Source organism: Cyprinodon tularosa, unplaced genomic scaffold (assembly GCF_016077235.1).
Source record: "Cyprinodon tularosa strain WSP-4 unplaced genomic scaffold, ASM1607723v1 ctg427, whole genome shotgun sequence".
NCBI classification, from domain to species: Eukaryota; Metazoa; Chordata; class Actinopteri; order Cyprinodontiformes; family Cyprinodontidae; genus Cyprinodon; species Cyprinodon tularosa.
The window spans coordinates 99,106-121,113 of NW_024039149.1; the positions used below are offsets into that span (position 1 = coordinate 99,106).

At 38.1% G+C, this 22,008-nt stretch overlaps 1 protein-coding gene across 1 annotated transcript in view; it reads left to right on the top strand.

Annotated features, from left to right (window-relative positions):
- adam19a (ADAM metallopeptidase domain 19a) overlaps positions 1 to 22,008 on the top strand; it is a gene marked incomplete at its 5' end in the record, with an annotated part of 138,998 nt that overhangs the window by 72,950 nt on the left and 44,040 nt on the right. Inside the window, 4 exons of the mRNA XM_038299364.1 lie at positions 5,255 to 5,344; positions 7,816 to 8,011; positions 8,120 to 8,228; positions 16,454 to 16,658. Of these exons, the coding sequence (XP_038155292.1) occupies positions 5,255 to 5,344; positions 7,816 to 8,011; positions 8,120 to 8,228; positions 16,454 to 16,658 (600 nt within the window). The remainder of the gene's footprint in view (positions 1 to 5,254; positions 5,345 to 7,815; positions 8,012 to 8,119; positions 8,229 to 16,453; positions 16,659 to 22,008) is intronic.

A 22,008-nucleotide genomic window follows, 5' to 3' on the forward strand; every position in this document is an offset into this window, starting at 1 on the left:
AAGTGTATTTACTGTTAATTTGTGCAGGTAAATAAGATGATTTGTCAATGGAATGAGATTTTTAACTCTTAAAATAAGATAATTAGATAATAATCATTCTAGTTCTTTTTGTGTTTTAAATGTAAATATTCTTCTTCCATTGGTTTGTCTCACTTTAACTCCCCAATTCCAGAAAAAAAGCACTTTTTTAAAGAAAAGAATTTCATTTTTTGCTGTGGTATGCTGGCCCATAATCCTTCCTCACTCTTTCCTGCTGGTTTAATTGGCTTTTCTTTTTCTTGCTTGAGTCAACTCCAAGCTTTGTTTTGAGCATAACTGTGCTTCTCCCTAAGGATGCCATGGCAACGGGAGATGATGATGTCTTTTGTGTATGCTGTGTGACACTAGAGCCGCTACAAAGGCGTCTCTTTGAACAGTTTTGCTTTTTTGCGCGCTTCCCCTTCAACATCTGTTGGTCGGGGACTTGTCAGTCACAGCTGTCAAGCCTTCGCCGCTCTGGAACTTGCTCTCTCATCTCTGGCGTTTTCTAGTTAGATATCTCTACTTAATAGGTGTCGAATACGCCCGGCACCACCTCTCACACCAAACTCTACGTATCAGAATCCAAGTATTCAACGTGAACCAAAGCAATTAGCTGTTTAGCAAAAGGCAGAGTTTAGCTGCACCCAGCTACCAGAGATGGCAAAAGTACTCACTTTCCGTACTTGAGTAAAAGTAACAAAGTACAGGCTTGTAAATTTACTTAAAGTATAAAAGTAAAAGTAGAAACCACTTTTTTCATGCCGTTGCCTACATTTTAAATGGATGTCTGCCAATAGGACTAGATCTCCGTTGTGTTCATTTCCAATCATCTCGTCGTCCATGCTACTATGCTAACGCCACCGCCACCAAGCTGCAATGATTTGCCGCCAATGACCGCCGGCGGTATGGAGCAATTACCGCCGAATCTGTCGATTAATCTTTTAGTGGTGCGTCAAATGCAACGTAGATTCCCATCCAATTAGATTGAATTTGGTATTGATGACGTGAAAAATAATAACGGTAACTCCATTGAGATGATTCAAAACTAAAGTAACAAGCCAATTTTTTAAAATGTAAGGAGTAGAAAGTACAGATATTTGTGTAAAAATGTAAGGAGTAGAAGTAAAAAGTCGCCATAAAAATAAGTAGTAAAGTAAAGTAAAAATATCAGAAAAATCTACTTGAGTACAGTAACGAAGTATTTGTACTGCGTTACTTCCCATCTCTGCCAGCTACTATGATTTATAGAAATAAATTGTCTCTAATAGGGCTAGACGTCCCATTACAATTTTCAAATTGCCTAAGTGTCAACGTGGGGCGTGAGGTTGCTTGAGGACCTAAATGGAGAGATGAGTGAAGCAGAGATGAGTTCTTGCAGGTTTAATCAAAAACGGAGGCAAAAATCCAAAAACACGAAAATACTGAGAACAAAAAACAGCTAACATCAAGGAAAACTCATGTGGGAAGCCAGAGATGAGTAAACAACTAACAACAACAAGGAACCAACACTGAAGAACTGCACGGGGAGACAGTTCTTCAGCGCTTCACATAACGGGAGGCGGAACAAGACTGGGATAATCAGATAATATGGAGCAGGTGTGGATGGAGGTGACTAGAAGGGAGGTAGGGGAAAGGAGACAGAGCAGCAACAGAGAGCAACTAAAGACTGCTTAAATATAACACAAAACGGAAAAGAAACCAAAGATTGATGGCTCAGGGGTTGCGATGATAACAGGATTCTTCCCGCTATCATCGCACACCCCATTACATGGGAACAGAGCACCTCGCCTCTACAGCCAGGCCAACAATTCCCTTTAACATCCCCCTTTCTGAGACAATAGCCCCATTTACGCTACCCTTGAAAAACCATGCCAAGACCGGTCCGAGCTCGGATCAGTTAACCAGGCCGAGCTCGGTTCTGACGACCGTTTACACATCACGCTATCTCGGTTCCTCGACTCCTCGCCGCCTAATGACGATCTGCGGTATTACTGCCAGTATTGAAGGAGGAAATCAAGCAGTTGGTGGCGGTAATGCACCAAAAGTTGTTCGCCAACCGCTAGGGATGCACGATATTGGGATTTTGGCCGATATCCGATATGCCGATATTTTAAAACTCATGTAGCCGATAACCGATATCGATACCGATGTTAAAGCTGGACAAAAATAAGTAGTCATTGAAAATAGCAGTTTTGTTATCCATTTCTGACACTTGATAAATAATATACTCAAATATATTTTCATATGCTGATATCAAATTGATTTTTAAAAACGCGGTATCGATCTATTTTACTTTCAAAATCTCGTGAAATTTCATCGTTCTGTTACAAACTCTCGTGATATTTTGCAAATTCTTGTTAGATTTTGTTAGTAAAATCGATCGATAACGCGTCAATATATCAACATATAAAAATATGGCAACATTTCGTGAATTTTCGGGGGATTTCGTAGCATAACGATGACATATAGCAATATTTCATTAGTAAAAGAGATTGATATGGTGTTTTTAAATGGCAATATATCAGCATATGAAGATATTGGGATATTTTAATGTATCAATATTTTTTCCCTCTTTAGAAGTTTTTAAGTCTGTAAAAAAGAACATTTTGAGGAAGAAGAAGAAGTAGTATTTTTTATTTATTTATTTTTTTAGACTTTAGAAACTCAGAAGCTGATCAAATATCGGTGGGGTGGCCGATGTCCGATATTCAGTTTTAAGGCCGATACCGATAGGGGGCCCATTATATCGTGCATCCCTACCAACCGCCATAAAACACAAGAAGAAGAAGTCGAAGAAGGAGGGAATCAAGCAAATCAAAATGGCGGCACCCTTCACATTCAGAAAGTTGATTATTATTGCTGTACTTCGGTGTCATTATTTAAAATGTTGCGTGGAGAAGATCTCGGTTGTTATTTATAGTTGAAGAGGAAGTTCTTCTTCTTCTGTTTCCGGAGGGGCATTAGCGCCAACTACTGGAATGGAGTGTGAATCGCGATGTGCAGCCAGATGGAGATGACGCGTTCTGCTCATGCGCTCTTGTTATCAGAGAACCGAGCCAGGGAAAAACCGAGCCGAACCCACCTCTGGAACTGGTCTGCAGTTATCTCGGTCCGGTTGCGTCTAGCTCGGTTCAGTTCAGTTTTCTTTCCATTTACACACGATAAGTTATCTCAGTTACTGAGCTCGGACCGGTCCTGGCACGGTCTTTCAAGGGTAGTGTAAATTGGGTAATAGACAGGTTTCAGGTATTATACGCTAACAGAAAAACACAACGACCCCCGTTCCAAAGGGGGTCCCTTTCGTTTTTTTTCTGCATGTTTTCTAAGCAAAAACAAGTCTTTGTTTTAGTCCACTCTATAAAGCCTCCAACGCTATTTCTGACATTTTGAATTGAAAAAGCTTCCTGGATGGAAAAAAAAACCTCTTCAAACTTGGAAACAAAGTCCAGTGGATTTTTTTAAAAACTTTTTTTGGAATGACTACGACCTGGATGACTGAGAATCTTCACCATCACAGCGTATTGTCAATCCAGGATCCTCTTCAGATCTAAGATCAGTTCTCAGAGCTGCTGGAGAAACACAAACAAAGGGACCCGTTTCAAGCGTTTATCAGATGATGGTTTTTCCTCCTCTAAATAAATATGAAGGGAATTGAACTCAGCATTGCCTCTTACTAGATGCTGGAGATTGGCCTGTTTTCCAGTGTAGTCCTGTTTCTCTGACTGTGACTAACTGGATGTGCTCTCTTCATCCTCTGACATGGGAGCTGGCTCGGAGCTCGTCTGCCTGGCTGTGTGTTTCCTGGACGGGGCCGCCTGTGGAGCTGGTTGACAGTTGCCTTTTGTATCTATGCTTCTTTTTCTATGTCTGCTTCTGTCTCCTTGAACCCTAGTGGGCCTCAGCAGATGGCCGCTCACACTGAGCCTGGTTCTGCTGGAGGTTTCTTCCTGTTCAAAGGGAGTTTTTCCTCTCCACTGTCGCTACAAGCATGCTTAGTGTGAGGGATTGCTGAAGAGTCAATGGCTGAATTCGAATTCAAAGGCTGCGTCCTCCGAAGGCCAGATTTGTAGGCCAATTACGTCAGATCATAATATATCTGCAGTGTGTCATCAGATATTTTTATTCTTTAATTGGTATTTTGCACAATTTGCTTAACTATGTATTTTTTGTTGTTGAATATTAGAGATTTTGCCGATGTAATTTTTATACATACATTGTTTAGATTTTTTAAAAATATATTTTTTTCGGGGGGTGGGCGAGTCTTATTTCCTTGTCTAGCTCCTTATCAGTTGGTGGCAGTAGTAAACTTTAAGTAGTTTGCCAACTGCAAACTAGTTAAAATGCACATTAACAAAGAAGCCAAACTACCCCCATTCCAAAGGGGGGGACCCCTCGTCTGTTTCTATTTGCATGTTTTCTAAGCAAACAGCAGGATTTGTTGTGCTGCTGGATAAAACCTGGAACTAAACCCTATTTCTGACATTTGGAATCGAAAAAACTTCCTGGATGGAAGAGAAACGTCTTCAAACTTGAAAATAAAGTCCAGTGGATTATTTTTTCACTGTTTTGGACTGAATAGAATCACTTTACATGATTTTAGCTCCTTAGTTTTTTCATACCTCATAACTTTGAGGAAATATCTGTTTGGTTTTATGACGCCTCATTAGAAAATCTTGACCAAGCAGTGCTTTCCTGGTCTGTTAAGGAACGTTGGTCTTTAAGCTGGTCGGAGGATGAATCAACGGGAAGCGTTTTATTGTTCACCTTAATTTCCTTTCTTATTTTATTTTATGTCCATTTCCAAAAACATATTTTTTGTTTGCAATAAAGGATAAAAACAATTCACTCCACAGCCGTAACCCTTCAAACCTACCCTGCAAATGTTCTAAAATTCAGAACATGTCAGATAATGTTTCATGGGCGCTCACACTGAGCCTGGTTCTGCTGGAGGTTTCTTCCTGTTCAAAGGGAGTTTTTCCTCTCCACTGTCGCTACAAGCATGCTTAGTGTGAGGGATTGCTGAAGAGTCAATGAGTCGATGCAATCAACTGGTTTTCCTTAGATAGAAAACTGAATCAATCTGACTGGATGATCTGGTTGAACTGTAAAGTGTCTTGAGATGACATGATGTGAATTGGCGCTATAGAAATAAACTGAATAGAATTGAATTGAATACCAATGTGTTATGAATTGAGCTTCTAAATATCTACCTTGTGCTTGTGATCATTTACAGGAGTGCAAAAACGACTGCTGCAATGCCAACAACTGCACCTTAAAGGAGGGGGCCCAGTGCGCCCACGGAGTGTGCTGCGACGGTTGTAAGGTGAGAAACATGCACGCGTCTCTCCCAGCGCGGTTTGTAGAGACATCCGCCTGCAGCAGCAGCAGCAGCTCAGTATCATTAGTTCGCCGTCAGTCTCCATGTCAGCCGATTGACACGCCGCACCGGTAACACGTCTCATCGTCTGTCTCAGCACGGCTCCTAACCTTCACATCACAGCGACGCCTTTTTGAAATACAAGTCCTTGCATTTCATTGTAGCACACAGATCATTGTTGTCAGACTCTACTGAGCCGCAGCCTGACAGACGACAAAGCGCTGAAGATATAGGAAGAGAAAGCAGTTTGCAGAAGAAAAGCCGTGTCTTCCTTCTTTCTGTGTGAATGTGCCGCTTTCTTTATGCCGTGGCTGCAGGATGAATGACAGGTGCTTTTTAGGTGACATAAAAACCTTGATGTTTACATGTTTCACACATTGCTTGCCATATATGGAGAGCCATTTCATCCAAAATGATGTCAATACATAAATAATTAATATAAATAATTTGATAATAAATATTCCAGAAATTATTCCTGCATTTAAAAAAATATATTCAAAAATACATTTTAAGCAAATTTTATCACTTTATTTATTTCAACATATTAATGTTGCTTCATGATTAGTTGTTATTGAGACTTATCTATTTCTATACCAAGATATTTTCTTTTAATTACTTCAATAATTATGATTTTAAGATGAATTTATTTTAAAATATACTTAAATTTATAAACATTTCAAAATGTTTGTATTTATTCATAATATTTCCAGATTTGAATATTTATTAAACATGATATATTGAATAAAAATAGACTGAAATACAAACACAAAGGTTAGAAAATTAAAGTCAAATACTCAGAATAGCTTTACAAAATAAAAGTGTCATAAAATAAAACACAATTAGGAAATTAATTAAAAATTCATTTGCAAATACATGTATTTCTTAATAACTAAATTATAGATAAATAAATCTGAAGGTAAATAAACGAATAACCAAATAACACAATAGGCTAAGATATATTTTTAATTGTGGTTTTTCATGGGTATATTTTATTTTTTTATTGAATATGTATTATTAACCCATTTATAACAGTATCTAGTTATTTATATATTCTTGAATAAAACAGCTGTCTATATTTGCAAACTTAATAGGACCGATTTAATTTCTACTGAATACTTTAGAAGACACGTAGAAACAACAGAGCTTTTAATAAATATTTATTATTAAACATATATACCTACTCTTCCACTGTTTAAGTTTTGTCCCTATAGGTTTTTATATATGCTTAAAAATGTCTTTAGAAAATAGGATTTTTTTTTCATTATTCAGAATGAGCTCTTCCAGCTCTATTTAAAATGCGTTTAATCATCGCAAACCCCCCCCCCCCCTTTACGGGGGAACAGAAGACCTTGCCTATTCAGCCAGAGCAGCAATTCCCTTTAACGACCCCCCTTTCAGAGACAAAGACAGGTATGGGGCATCCACTTGACTTTGTTTTCAAGTTTGAAGACGTTTCTCTTCCCATCCAGGAAGCTTTTTCAGTTCAAAATGTCAGAAATAGCATTGAGTTCCAGGCTTTTATAGAGTGGACCAAAAACAAAGCCTTGTTTTGGCTTAGAAAAGATGCAAATTAAACCTGACGAACGGCTCCGCCCCTTTTGGAATACGGTCGTTGCGTTTCTTTGTTAGCCTGTAATACCCAAAGCCTGTCTATGTCAAACTTTGCTAACGCTAATAAAACGTTTTGCATTTTTGCGCATATATTTTTACGGTAACGAGAATTTACAAACATACCATGTATTAGCAAATATAAAAAATGCTTTGATGATATTTGGGATGGTGTATTTTCTAATATTTGAGTTAGCACAGTCGCTATTGCTAGTCAAAGCTTTCTATACATTAGCTAACGATAATTAGCATGAGCAAATGTGCAAAATATTAGCAAATTTAAAGAAAATTTTGATAATCATGAAATAGTATTTGTATTTTTTTTTATTTGGGTTACTATAAATTGATATATTAGCAAATATGCTAAATATTTTGCTAATATTTTTGTTAGCATATTTGAACACAAGTACTCATTCTAACCCATATATTAGCATTAGCATTAGTTGAACCGTTCATCCGTTTCTATTTGCTTGTTTTCTAAGCAAAGTCTTTGTTGGGCTACTGGATAAAACCTGGAACTCAAAACTATTTCTGACATTTTGAATTAAAAAAGCTTCCTGGATGGAAGAGAAACATCGTCAAACTTTGAAACAAAGTCCAGTGGATTGATTTGAACTTTTTTGAGATGCGTTTAAGGTTTAGTTTAAAAACCTTAGTTGGGGTGACATGGAAAGGAATTTTTCATTTTTGTCTGTAAAACATTGACTGAGTTCAGATAAAAAAAAAAAAAAATAATTAAGCTTCCCTCTATTTTTAATTGATTTATCAAATTAATCTGTCGTTTGCTGGTCTCTTCCCTTCGTTGCCAGCTGAAGCAAGCTGGCACCATGTGCAGAGGGCCGGCAGGGTCATGTGACCTGCCAGAGTACTGCACCGGGGCCTCTCCCTACTGTCCCGCCAACGTCTACCTGCTGGACGGCTCCTCCTGCCAGTACGGAAAAGCCTACTGCTACAACGGCATGTGCCTAACCCATGAACAGCAGTGCCTGCAGCTCTGGGGCTACGGTAAGAAAAAATCACTTCCTGCTTTTCTTTGTATGACCAGCGCATGTTGGCTGGGCATCGTAGGGTTAAAAAAACAAGACATATTAAGGGGAAGGTTTTCTGTTCCAGGAGCGCGACCAGCCCATGATGCCTGCTTCGAAGATGTCAACGCAGCAGGGAACGCATTCGGGAACTGTGGGAAAGACGAACACGGAAACTACAAAAAGTGTGATAAAAGGTAAGATTTGCGTGAAGTAGGTTTAAGGTACTTGACGTTAAATTGGAACCTCATGAAGAGCAGGGGCTAAAGTTTCCCCTTTCCTCTCCACTCGTATTGGTGTGGTAGAATGCAAGATTCATTTTCTAGCCGTTGTCAGTCTGTAAACTGCACCTGATGTCGGCAGATTTTAACCCTTTAAAGCCCGATCCAAGAATAAAACAAAACAGAAAATTACTTTTTTTTGGTTTGAAGTCCTTATTTGGCCTTTTAAGACAATATGTAAAAAGAAAAAAACAGAAATAAATTTTTGATATTAACAATTTATTACTATGCGATAAGTCAAAAAAAAATTTTGTGTAGTCTTCTACCCTCTGTTATCAGGTATATCTGATTGTGTACAACTGGATTTTGAGCAAAGTTTTTACCATTAAATTATGCAAAAGGTGTCAGACGCAAAACATTTCAGAAACCGTATGTATCAAATATGATACATTTGGCATTATAGGGTTAAAAACTTTTAAAACACAACAGCTAAGACTCATGATAGGTGTTGCTAGGGAAGACCAGGGCTGGTTAGAACAATTTTTAAAGTAGGGATGCACGATATAATCGGCCCCCTATCGGTATCGGCCTTAAAACTGAATATCGGACATCAGCCACCCCACCGATATTTAATCCGATATTTGATCAGCTTCTGAGTTTCTAAAGTCTAAAAAAAAAAATACTACTTCTTCTTCTCCCTCAAACTTCTTTTTTACAGACTTAAAAACTTCTAAAGACGAGGGAAAAAATATTGATCCATTAAAATATCCCAATATCTTCATATGCTGATATATTGCCATTTAAAAACACCATATCAATCTCTTTTACTAATGAAATATTGCTATATGTCATCGTTATGCTACGAAATCCCCCGAAAATTCACGATATTTTGCCATATTTTTATATGTTGATATATTGACGCGGTATCGATCTATTTTACTAACAAAATCTCACAAGAATTTGCAAAATATCACGAGAGTTTGTAACAGAACGATGAAATTTCACCAGATTTTGAAAGTAAAATAGATCGATACCGCGTTTTTAAAAATCAATTTGATATCAGCATATGAAAATATATTTGAGTTTATTATTTTTCAAAGTGTCAGAAATGGATAACAAAACTGCTATTTTCAATGACTACTTATTTTTGTTCAGCTTTAACATCGGTATCGATATCGGTTATCGGCTACATGAGTTTTAAAATATCGGCATATCGGATATCGGCCAAAATCCCAATATCGTGCATCCCTATTTTAAAGCTCTACTATCTGCTCTATAAACCTGCTTAAAGGTCTGGTTATCGTCCTGCAGCAGTGTGTCGCAGATATTTTTAATTTATGCCCAATATTGAAGCGTGGTCTGCGCTATGTTATTCCACGCCACAACGCCAGAGGGCCAATCAGGAACTAGCTGTGGGTCTAGATACGGCCGAGGCGGTGAGGAAGTGAGCAAGTTTGTGCGACAACGGAGGGACATGAAGGCCAAAAAGAGCGGAGATCCAGGTGGAAAAATGGTCCCAATGTTTTCGCGAACCTCGCTCTGCTAGCTGCTCCAACTTCATGAGTCGTTTTCCAAAATGGCGGTCATACAATCAAAACAAGCCGGGAAGTATGAAGGTTATTTTGTTTCAAAACTATCTGTGCACTGTAAGTGTGAATTTGGAGTTGTAGAGAGAATTACATTCTAAGTTTTGTATTTGTAGAATTAAAATAAAAAAATCAAAAGTACAAATGTTTTTACACCTGTTCAAATTTTAAATACAAGTACACAAATTCTGCCCAAAAACATTTTAACATCCTCAGTTTTGCTCAAAATTAGATTATATCCTACAGCTGCAAAACTATTTGTAACTTTGGTGTTTTGTAATTGTAATTTTTTTTTTTAAATCTGTCACAATTACAAAAAAAAAGTCTTACAACACTGCAAAAATGATCTGCAAATAAGTAAAAATGTGTGTTTGGCCTTAATTTGAACAGGTTGATAAGATAATCTACCAATGCAATGAGTATTTTTGTTCTTATAATACGGTAATTAGTAGGGCTGGGTAAAAAAATCGATTTAATCGATTTTGAATCGATTCCTTTACATTTTGCAAAATCGATGTCTAGGAAATGAGATTGATACGTTTTATAGTGACGCACGTGACGTTCACGTTCAAATGAGCAGGAAAGATGCTCTCAAGATGACTTCAAGCCAGACAGCTGTAAATATAGCCAATAGATTAACTGAAGACATTAACAAATGGAGGCTGACCAGCAAACACCCTGTAGTTGATGCAGACAACGCTGCAAATATGGTTTGTGCAGCAAAGATAATGCAGCTCATGCATGTCTGCTGTGTCACGTCTCCTTGCTCGAGTGAAGCTTCACTTTTTCACAAACAAGTTTGCACTTTTGAGACAGTTTTGTTCACATCTCATTTTTAAACTGTCCCATTTACAAGTTTGCATTTTGTGTTTAATGAGACAGGAAAAAATAAAATATATGAGTATTTTGAAACACAGTTGAACCACTTTCACTATTTTAAAAACAGATTGAATCGAAATTAATCGATTTAGAACTTTGGGGAAAATCTCCAGCCCTAGTAATTAGTAGCCTGGGTGCCATTCTGAACTTAGTCCCGCCCACAACCTTTGATGTCGGGAAGTTCGGTCTGGCTCTGCTCCATAGTAGCGCGAGTATGCTAGCACAATATCTGGCAGGCCAATCAAATTGTCAGGGCGGGCTTTATACGATGATGGACAGATGATCAACAGTAACGTAATCAACCACGTGACCAAAGCGCGCTTGGGTGACAACAACAATGGCTGCCGCTGGAGAGTTGAGGTGTGTAGATTCTGCTATTAGGTCTGTTCTAGAAGATATCGACAGCAAATTAATTTTAAAAGAGGAACAGAGAAACGCGACCAAGGCATTTGTTGAAAAGAAAGATGTTTTTTCTACGGGTTTCGGCAAAAGTTTAATTTATCAGCTGGCTCCCTTGGTCGCTTAACATACGTCACGCACTCCGTTGCTCTTATTGGTTGTAGGTCTATCCAATTGAGTGCAGAGGCATTTTTTTCCTGGTTCGTTCAAAACACGCCCCATAATCACAGCTCTATGGAGCAGCATCAGACTCATTCTGACTAGAATTCAGTCGGACTACGTCAGGCTAAGTAATTAGGCAATATGAGCTTGAAATAGGACAATGCGATTGTTTTTTTTTTCTTATTTTAAATGTAAATTCTCTTGTTCCAATCGTAAAGTGCATCACTTCCGTCCTCGATTCAAAGAGAAATGCATTTATTTGAAGTGAAAATGACTTATTAAGATTGAGAATTTTTTGCAATGAAGTTACACTGGGAAAAATCGAAATCTAGATGAGTCATTTTTTGTTAAAATAACTGCATTTTTTCTTGGATTAAGGAGGTAAAACAGACATTTTGCAAGTGGAACGAGATAACTTATACTTAAAATAAGAAAACAATTGCATTGCCTTATTTCTAGTGCACATTATCTAAGTATCTGATTTTAAAAGATATTCCAGTGGCAAACTATCACATTTACCGACTCAAATTAAGGGTAAATACACTTAATTTAAGACATTTTTGCTTATTTCTAGATAGTTATTTCCAGTGTATTGAGTATTTGGTGATATCTTAGGATTGCACGTCTTCATTCATCCTGCATCTTCTCTCTTTTGGTTCGTCTCTGGACCGTTTTGCACCCACAGACAGGGAGCCTGAACGCACAAGCCACACAGAGCTAATTTAGCTATTTAGCAATGCTAATGAGCTCGTGGATTATGGCGGTTGATGGCTCTCTGGAGGAGCCGCCGATGTCGGAATCCATTAGCGAGTTCTCCATGAGAGACGGAGGAGTTTCTGACAGCACGGTGTTTCTACACTGATTGAGGAGATTTAAATCTGCCTGATATTGAGACGCCTGAACTGCAACACTATCCGTCCTTCAGGTGCAGTTCACTAAGTGAAGTAGAAAAACTTGCTCTAAATAGACTTTACTGTAGCTCCTTTATCGAATCGATTTTATTTGGCTCAGTCCTAAAGATCGTGTGCTTCTTTCAAACACTTTATCTTTCTGGAGGTTTTGTTTTTTTTCCTCTTGTTTCTCTTTTAGAGACCAACAAGTGTCAAGCTCTCAATGACATGTGCAGTGAGCGTGGCTAAGAGCCCAGCTGTTCAGCTTTTCATTAAATGTGTGTGTATGGGAGGACTAGTGATGCCATATTTTTCCATGTATTTTAGAGACTGTAAATATCAGAGAAATATGATTAGAAAGATGTTAGAAGTTAAAACTTAAAACTACAATCTGTCTTAGATGACTTGAGAGTAGTATAGTTTTGGAAAAGCTAATTAAATAATTGACACATATGAATGATGAGGTTGAATAAAAATGAAGTGTTAAAATGAATTTGAACTAATATTTAACTCTCTGTTACATTTTTCTTTCTGTTTAATATGAAGGTAGATTTGTTTCTTTATTATTCAGTCAAAAAATTGTTGCTTCAATCAAAAAATATATTTTCAATTAAAAAAATCTTCACTTCAAAGAAAAAAAAAATTTCAATCAAAGAAAAAAGTATTTGAATGCAAAAATATATATTTGAGACTCAAAAAAATACATTTGAACACTGCTTTTCTTTGATTGAAAATGTTTTACTTGATTTTTAATTGAAGTAACATTGTTTTTTGATTGGACCATATAATGGGACATTTGTGTCTTTATTATTCAATCAAAAAAGAAGTTGCTTCAGCCTTCAATCAGGGTTCGTACACCTTTTCCAAAGTCAAAATCAAGCACTTTTCAAGCACTTTCAAGATCCATTTCAAAACTTTTTCCAGCACCTTACACCACCACCAGTTGTCGGCTGGAATCAGTTTTGAGCAGATGACTGCCGGGGGGTGGGGGGATTACTATAACCAACCAGAGGGTGTCGCAATTCAGTATTATCAGCCGTAGAGTAGAGACTGACATTTTTTCGGGAATCCCACGGGTCACGGGATTACCGTGGGATTCCCGTGGTATGGGAGTCAGTATTAGTAACGATCACGGGATTGGGACGGTACAGGATTAAACATTAACGGGAGCAGATGGGAGCGGGAGCAAACCAATAGTAACTTCCGCTCTGAGTTTTTCACCCGCGCTCAAAAACAACAAGAATGGGAGTGGTGCAGGAGTGGGAGTCATTCTGAATGGGAGCGGGATGGGAGTGGGAGTAATTTCACCAGGAGTGGGACGGGACAGGATTTAGATTTCTACTCTGGCCCGGGATCGGGACGGGACACCATTTTTTTCTGTGGGAGTGGGACGGGACAGGAGTGAAAATCCACTCCCGTGTCAGTCTCTACCGTAGAGTTATCAATGCTGTTTTAAGGTCTGGGCCTGGCAATGAATTAAAACTTCGGGGGTTTTTTTTGTTTTTTTTTTGGAACGTTGGCGAGGCGATAGCGTGAATTTGGCGAGGCGGCCGCCTCGCCAAGATAGTGCTGCGGGAAACAGTGCAATACTAACATTACATTATCACACCGTACTCTCAGTCACTCAGTAACGTAGTCTGTGAATTCCTAGCTAGCAGTTACTAGCATAAACAAATAGGCGCTAACGTTAACGTGTACTAGGCTACTTCAGTTGGCTAACTTAAAAGTCTATGACTTTCCTTCATGTGACTCGACAGCGCAGACTCGCCCACTGGGAAAAGCTGCACATCTTTTCTGCAGACTTTACAAGAGGCAACTGGTGGGGTTTGTCCCCGTTTAATCCATAATTTGTATTTTTCATCTTCCAGCCAACGTTCATTGAAACGACAACCTCCCGGCATGGTGCAGTAGTGGTTTCATGGGGGCGGAGCCACACATGGAAATAGACTGGCAGATCGCAGTCACACATAAGCGAGCAGGTTTCATTTTCGGGCTCTCCGACATTTTATTTCTCCATTTAATAAACACACGATTCAGTTAGATAGGGATTTGTTGCGAAAGAAATAGTTATAATTTCAAGCATTTTCAAGCATTTCATCCAAAATATAAGCACTTTTCAAACCTTGAAAACACAATGTGAAAATTCAAGCATTTTCAAGGATTTCCAGCACCCGTACGAACCCTGTTCAATGAAAAGATATCAATCATAGAAAATATTATTTTTTGCGTTTTTTTTTATTGTTGAAAATGTTCTCTTTGGTTGAAGGGATCTATTTAGTCCTACATTGGTAGGACATTTGTGTCTTAATCATTCAATTCCCAAAAAGTTGTTTCAATCAAAAAAAAAAAAAATCAATCAATCAAAGAAAAACCTGCAAATGCAAAAAAAATGTAAAAAATTACCCAATTAATAAATAGTTTTTTGTTTTGTTTTTTGTAGTGAAAACAATTTGAAGTTCAAATTGTTTTATTTGAATCAAATATTTTTTTGAAGTGCGAAAACTTTTGAAGTTCAAATTTGTTTGATTGAATAATTTTGACACAAATGTTCCGCAGTGGGCGGGTTCTTCTTTATTGGTCAGACATGTTTGATTGACAGAGTAGAGTATAGGTCATGCATCCTGATTATATCTATATTATGGTCCAATCAAAAAACAATGTTACTTCAATTAAGCACTGCAAAAACAATCGAAAAATTAGTAAAACATGTCTTAAAATTAAATTAAGTGTATTTACCCTTAATTTGAGCAGTTAAATGAGATAGTTTGCCAATGGAATGAGCATTTTTACTCTTAAAATAAGATGTTTAGATAATATGCACTTGAGATAAGACAATGTAATTGTGTTTTCTTATTTTAAGTGTAAATTGTCTTGTTCCATTGGCAAAATGTCTCCTATACCCCCTCAATCCAAGAACAAATGCACTTATTTTAAGAAAAAAATGACTTATCTAGATTTGGATTTTTTCCAGTGAAAAAGTTCACTGGAAAAAATAAAAATCTAGATAAGTCATTTTTTCTTTAAATAAGTGCATTTGTTCTTGAATTGAGGAGGTAAAAAAGACATTTTGCCAATGGAACAAGACAATTTACACTTAAAATAAGAAAACACAATTACATTGTCTTATTTCAAGTGCATATTATCTAAATATCTTATTTTAAGAGTAAAAATACTCATTCCGTTGGCAAACTATCTCATTTACCTACTTAAAATAAGGAGAAATACACTTAATTTAAGAAATATTTACTTATTTCTAGATTGTTTTTGCAGTGTTGCTTTAAACAAAAAATTATTCAAATAAATTCAGTTTATTTATATTGCGCCAAATTCACAACACATGTCCTCTCAGGTCACTTTCCAGTTCAACCAGATCATCCAGTCAAATTGATACAAAGTTTTCTATCTAAGGAAAACCAGTTGATTGCATCGACTCATTGACTCAAATACAATCCCTAAAACTAAGCATGCTTGTAGTGACAGTGGAGAGGAAAAACTTCCTTTGAACAGGAAGAAACCTCCAGCAGAACCAGGCTCAGTGTGAGCGGCCATCTGCTGAGGCCCACTGGGGTTCAAGGAGACAGAAGCAAAAAAAGGCTGCACTTCAATCAAATAAAACATTTTCAATCAAAGAAAAGCAGTGTTCAAATGTATTTTTTTGAGTCTCAAATATATTTTTGCATTAAAATACTTCTTTTCTTTGATTGAAAAGTTTTTTTTCTTTGAAGTGAAGATTTTTTTTTATTAAAAATATATTTTTTGATTGAAGCAACATTTTTTTTCATTGAATAATAAAGAAACAAATCTACCTTCATAGTTTAAAAGTAATGATTTATTTGTGTGTGAAAAGTCTGAAGTTCATATTTTCTGAAATGAAAAAAGGGAAAAATTCAGAGGTGCATGACAAGAGATGGGTCCAGCGGCGTCGGTGCATGCGTCGATCCCATAGAGCAAATCCGTGTTGTGTCAAAAAAAGTCATGTGACCGATAGAGGAGTTGTTTCTAACTGACGGACTCACTAACCTGTGTTTAAAAACGTATTCCGTCAACATTATGTTTTCCTCTCAATTATCTCACAACTTGTTTGAATTAATGATAATTTCAAATGGACTTTTAGTTTATTTACTGTTTTTACTGTACTTGTTCTATTAAAAATTTGATTTAAAATCCTACTCCACAAGCATCCTCATTAACATTTTCACATTACACGTTTACATTATATGGATCTTCCTTTTTTCCATATTCATTTTTATCACAAACCATTGAAATTGTTTGTGTTTCTATCCAGTGATGCCAAATGTGGAAAGATTCAGTGTCACAGTGCTGCCAAGAAGCCCAAAGGCACCAACGCTGTTTCCATCGACACGACCGTCAAGACGGGCGGCATCGAGGTGAAGTGCCGCGGCACGTACGTTTACAGCACCCAGGATGGCCAGGGTGACCTCCCCGACCCCGGGCTGGTCATGACCGGCACAAAGTGTGGCGAGGGAAAGGTTGGTATACGACCCTATTCTAAAAATGTTTAGACCTGATGCTCATTTCATATTACTAGATAACTGGGTTGTCAGATGAGCGTTAAAATGTGAAAAATAATCTAAATTTGACTTTGAAATTAAACTGAGTGTTTATCTTCCTGTTAAAAGGAGTTTTTCCTCTCCACTGTCGCTACAAGCATGCTTAGTGTGAGGGATTGCTGAAGAGTCAATGAGTCGATGCAATCAGCTGGTTTTCCTTAGATAGAAAACTTTGAATCAATCTGACTGGATGATCTGGTGAACTGGAAAGTGACCTGAGATGACATGATGGGAATTGGAGCTATAGAAATAAACTGAATAGAATTGAATTTATCTAAATCCACGTGCAGATTAGCCGCAACATGCTAAACCTTCCAGGTAACCACTGGGAACAGGTTTGGCAGGATCAGGGAACGTGTTTCCATTTAAATAATTCAGCTTTTGTTTGTTTTTAGTCTGTTTAAAAACCAATCGACCGCACGCTAATACCAATGCTAGCAGGACCAGAGGCTAACATGTCTTCAACTTCCTTTCTAAAGTAACTAATATTTCAAAAACGCTAAAATGACATTATTGTTTACATGTTCTCTGATCTGCTCATTATATCTGGCTTCTAAAGGAGATCCAGAAAGCCTCTGTAATAGCTCCCTTGTCTCTGGTAGCCATTAGCCCATTTGTCTAACATAAGCCTCTTTGCTACTGAAAATAGCGGGTTAACCCGTCTTTTTCAAACATGGGTCGACCCGCTAACAATCAGAATATAGCTCCCTTCCCACTAGCAATAAAAAGCCGGTCTAAACCCTCGCTGGCAGCTGCGTGTCTGATGACACCATCACGTTGGGTTAGCTTTGATGATGTCACCAGTGCGATAGAAATCAGGAAAGTAAACAATGGAGAGCAACATGTAAAGAAGCCAGTAGTCAGTGTGCGTTATTGTTTCTCTGTATTATCTGTCTGAATCCCTCTCACCAGAGCTGCTCCATGTTTATCAAATGTAAACAGAGTTGTTAGATCATATGCGACTGACGCGGTGTGTTGACGTCAGTTTGTTGCCTTCTCAATGATATCACGTAATTTTTCAGGTCAAAGCGATTTTACACGAGTCACTTGCCCGGGTAGACACACTGTTCCCACTGTCACTAAAAGCCCGGTTTAAAGTGGTTTTTCGACCAGTGGGAAAGGAATAATAGAGCGCCACGTCCTGCATTAATTAATTCCCTCCTACCTCACTTCCTTTAGCCACTACCCCCTTTCCGCTTGCACACACATACTCACGTAATAAGTAGGCAAGAGAGGCATGGCGGAGATAGTGGAGCTGAAAGAAGAGGTAGGCAAGACAGAGGTGGCGGAGGAAAAAGAAGATGACGTACACACGGGTTCAAGTCATTTCTGTGGGACTATTTCGGGTTCCAGAAGTGAATGAGGTTTATAGGCCTAGGTGGAGTACAACTTCGCTACTTCTGTTATTTGCTGTTGTTCCTCGAATAAAATGCATAACGATATTACAGTTTCATTGACTTAATTCAAATTTGAAACATTGTCTAGCCTGTAAGGTAAAAAAATAAAATAAAATAACCAATTAATAGAATCGAAAATAATCGAATTGTTGGGTCAGGAAATCGATACTGAATCGAATCGCCATGATGGATGTGATTTCAGACAGGAGACTTAACAACCAAAACCAGGAGATACTTGGGAGAAAAATGCAGGAAAAATGAAGAAAATCCAGCAGAGAGCAACTGTACAGGAGGTGTATATATTGGAGAAGCAAGCAATAAATCGGCTAATCAGCTAATAGGGAGCAGATGTGGACAGGCGCAACTAAAAAGGGGGGAACAAAGAATAACCAGGGAAAACAGGATCTAACTGTAACTAGGAAAGAACTTAAAGAAAAGTCCGGTCAGCACGGAATAATCAATGGATCACTATCTTTACCTAAAACTAATACGTTTGTGGTAATTTAATTAACTTAGTGTTAATCAGATGAAAAAATAAAAACTATCATTTTCGTTGCGATCACAGAGGAGCGGCCATTTTTGCCCAAATATAGTAACCCCTCCCTCCTGCCATCTTCCAGCAGTGACGTCACGGTGCGGTTAGCCTAGCGCCATTCTCCCCGCTTTCCAAGCTAAATCAATGGGAACTACTAGACACATCTGCAATCAACAACAATTATTGAAGATTTCCAGAGGACTTCACCATTGAAATTCACCAGAGCTATAGTGAAACTGACAATGCCCACGTGCATGGCAGCTGGATGATGGAATACATCGGGTAAAAGTGAAAAAAAAAAAGAGTTATTCCACCTTTCTGATTCCTGATCCTCCACGGACGGGTTGGTCGTTGGATCGCCATGATGAAAAAATGCATATTATCAGTTTGGTGTTGATATAATATTCTTCACTAAAGGAATAACAGGATAGGGAGGAAAACGTCGAGTTAAAACAACCTCGTCTTTGAGCCAAGCAGCAATAGGAGCAGCAAGGAGCGAGATAAAGCAAATATGATGCAACTTATTTCAATTATACCGGAATGTCTTCTGGGACATATTTGTAATCGCTTACATAGAAGCTTCAAAAATAAGATGATATAAAAATCAAGTTTACAAGTTTATAATGCCTGATATGTCTGGCAGGGAAAGAGTAGAAAGAGTACATCCTAAGAAAAAAGAAAAAACAGACCTACTGTGAGCAGAGTGGTGTCTGCAGTTCAGTGCAGTGGGGAATGATCTGATCTTTATATTGGAGAAACCAAATAAGCTCTCCACAGACAAATGGCCCAACACAGAAGAGCGCCCTCCTCTGGACAAGACACTGCGCTACATCTACACCTGATGGACAAAGTACATTCTTTGGAGGACCAGAATGTTCACATTTAGGACAAAGAAGACAGGTGGTTTGAGAGGGGCCTGAAGGAAGCCATCTATGATAAGAAAGAAAAACCAAACTTAAAGACCCCCTTTCAGAGACATAGACAGGTATGGGGCATTGCAGGCTAACAAAGAAGCCAAACTACCCCCATTCCAAAGGGGGGGACCCGTTCATCTGTTTCTATTTGCATGTTTTCTAAACAAAAACCAGGCTTTGTTGGTCCACTCTATAAAGTCTGGAACTAAACGCTATTTCTGACATTTTGAATTGAAAGAGCTTCCTGGATGGGAAGCGAAACGCCTTCAAACTTGGAAACAAAGTCCAGTGGATTGTTTTTAACTTTTTTGGAATGGCAGGGAAAGAGGAACGGAGAGATTTGCTGCCTTGCTGATTCATAACTTGTAATGATGTTCCTTTTTCTCCTTAAGGTACTTAAAGTCGTAGGGAAGTAATTTAAATTTCAAATCTTCTTGGCTTAGTCATGTATCTAAATGTATTTTTTATTAGACTATATTGTCCTAAAAGTTAAGAAAAATTTGTATTTAAAAAAAAAATCCTGTCTTAAAATCTGTGTTTTCTTCGTTATCTTCTGCAGGCCAGTTAGTTCTACGTCAGCCTGAACACCTAAATTCAGCCAATCATATATCAGCGGTCATCTGTCAATCAAATGTTTTCGGTCATAGCATCTTGATTCAAATGTCGCAGCTAATATACGCAACGGTTGAAACCAGAATCCTTTCCTTTCCCATTGAGTTCCGTCCCAGTGTTCACGGGGATGGACGTCTGTGTCTTCGGCAGGCGTAGAGCTAACAGAACTGGCAGCGTTGCGAGGCAAGGGCTCAAACATGTACGGCTGGAAGCCTTCTACACCAAACCAAACTTCTGCCACCCTGGCGTCCTCTTCCACAACATCTTCATCCCCGCTTTCCTCCTCTAAATAAAAAATGGATGACGGAGGAGACTCATCCACGACCTCCGACACTGAACTCTCCTCCTCTTGCATGTTTCCTCTGTCCATAGCGTTCCTTGACAGCGTCGTTTCTAAGTCACCAATTTAGTGCTACTTGGTCCCAATGGAATTTCCCATTGGGAACCTGCTAGCACTAAGATGCTAACTGGTTAGCAAGATGCTTCCCACAAACCGGCCACAACCAAACTTGCTTGCGAACCTTCCGCCACAACAATCCCGCCCCCTTGATAATCGACCAATCACATTCACTTTATTCACTCGTGTAAAGTCGGGCACCACTGGGAGAATTCGGAAATGCAACAGTTGGAACAGCCGCTTTCCTACAACTTTAACTACAGTATCTCGGATGTAGAATTAGTTCCACTAGATCTTCTATCTGTGACCCTTTTCATACAACTTTAACCAGTAACTAACTGGGTTAACTAGCCGACCAATTTACCAGATCAATACCTGGCATTAGTTTTACTATATAACTGCCCACCGTTAGTAGAGCTGATACGTTAGTGATCAACTTAAACTCATTTTCTCTTGTTTTGGGGGCGGGGCTTAGATGAAGTGGTGTGGAATGATGACTAAGCTTTCATGCCTGGCAAAATAATCCCAACGGATGCATTTAGGAACCGTGGGAAATAGAAATGTATTTAAAGCATCATCAATATTCTATGTCAATGTTATTGGTTTAAAAATGTTTTTTTTTTTTTTTTACTTCTTAAATGCTAAAATTTTTTTACATTCTTGGTATAATTCCTGCTCTAAGTGGGTCGCTCTGTCGGCTAAAGGCACATTTTAGTGGCCCTATACTCCAGTTTACGATTAATCAATTACTAAATTAATTCACAATTATTTAAATATGGTTAATATGATTAATTGTTTCAGCCACAGAGTAACTACAGCCCAGATGTACAACTTCTAATAATAATATTTTAAATGCTCAGTGTCAGTTCCTCTTCTAGTTCCAGTTCACATGTAAATACAATACATTTATTTGCCGTCCCTTGAATGTATTATTTTGCATGATCCAGAGAGAGCATATTAGATAAAAAAATAAGAGTGGGTTTTACCTCTGCACAATTCTATATCTTCAGAAGAAAACACAAGATAAATCCACATATTTAGACTATATTTGTTTAAACAGACACTGTCTTAGTAGCAGGTAAATTTAAATGCAATCCTTTTCAAAGTGGAAAAAGTCCTAATTCCACATTCATCAGAGCCGGTGATGCTTTAAATATTGATAAACAGCATCTAGAGCATGTAGTGCTTATAAGATTTGTATTAATGTAGCAAGAAATGCTGCTGTTCTCTTTAAGCAAAATGAGCCCTGAAGCTCACATTAAAGGAATAGTACACCCAAAACATGATTAGCCTTCATTTTCTACTCACCCCCATGCTGAACAACACTCTGGAGTACTTTTTTGATATCTCAAATGCATCTGGAGATCTGGGAGGCTTCTTGCTGTCTGCTGACATTCAAATAATGGAGGTCTAT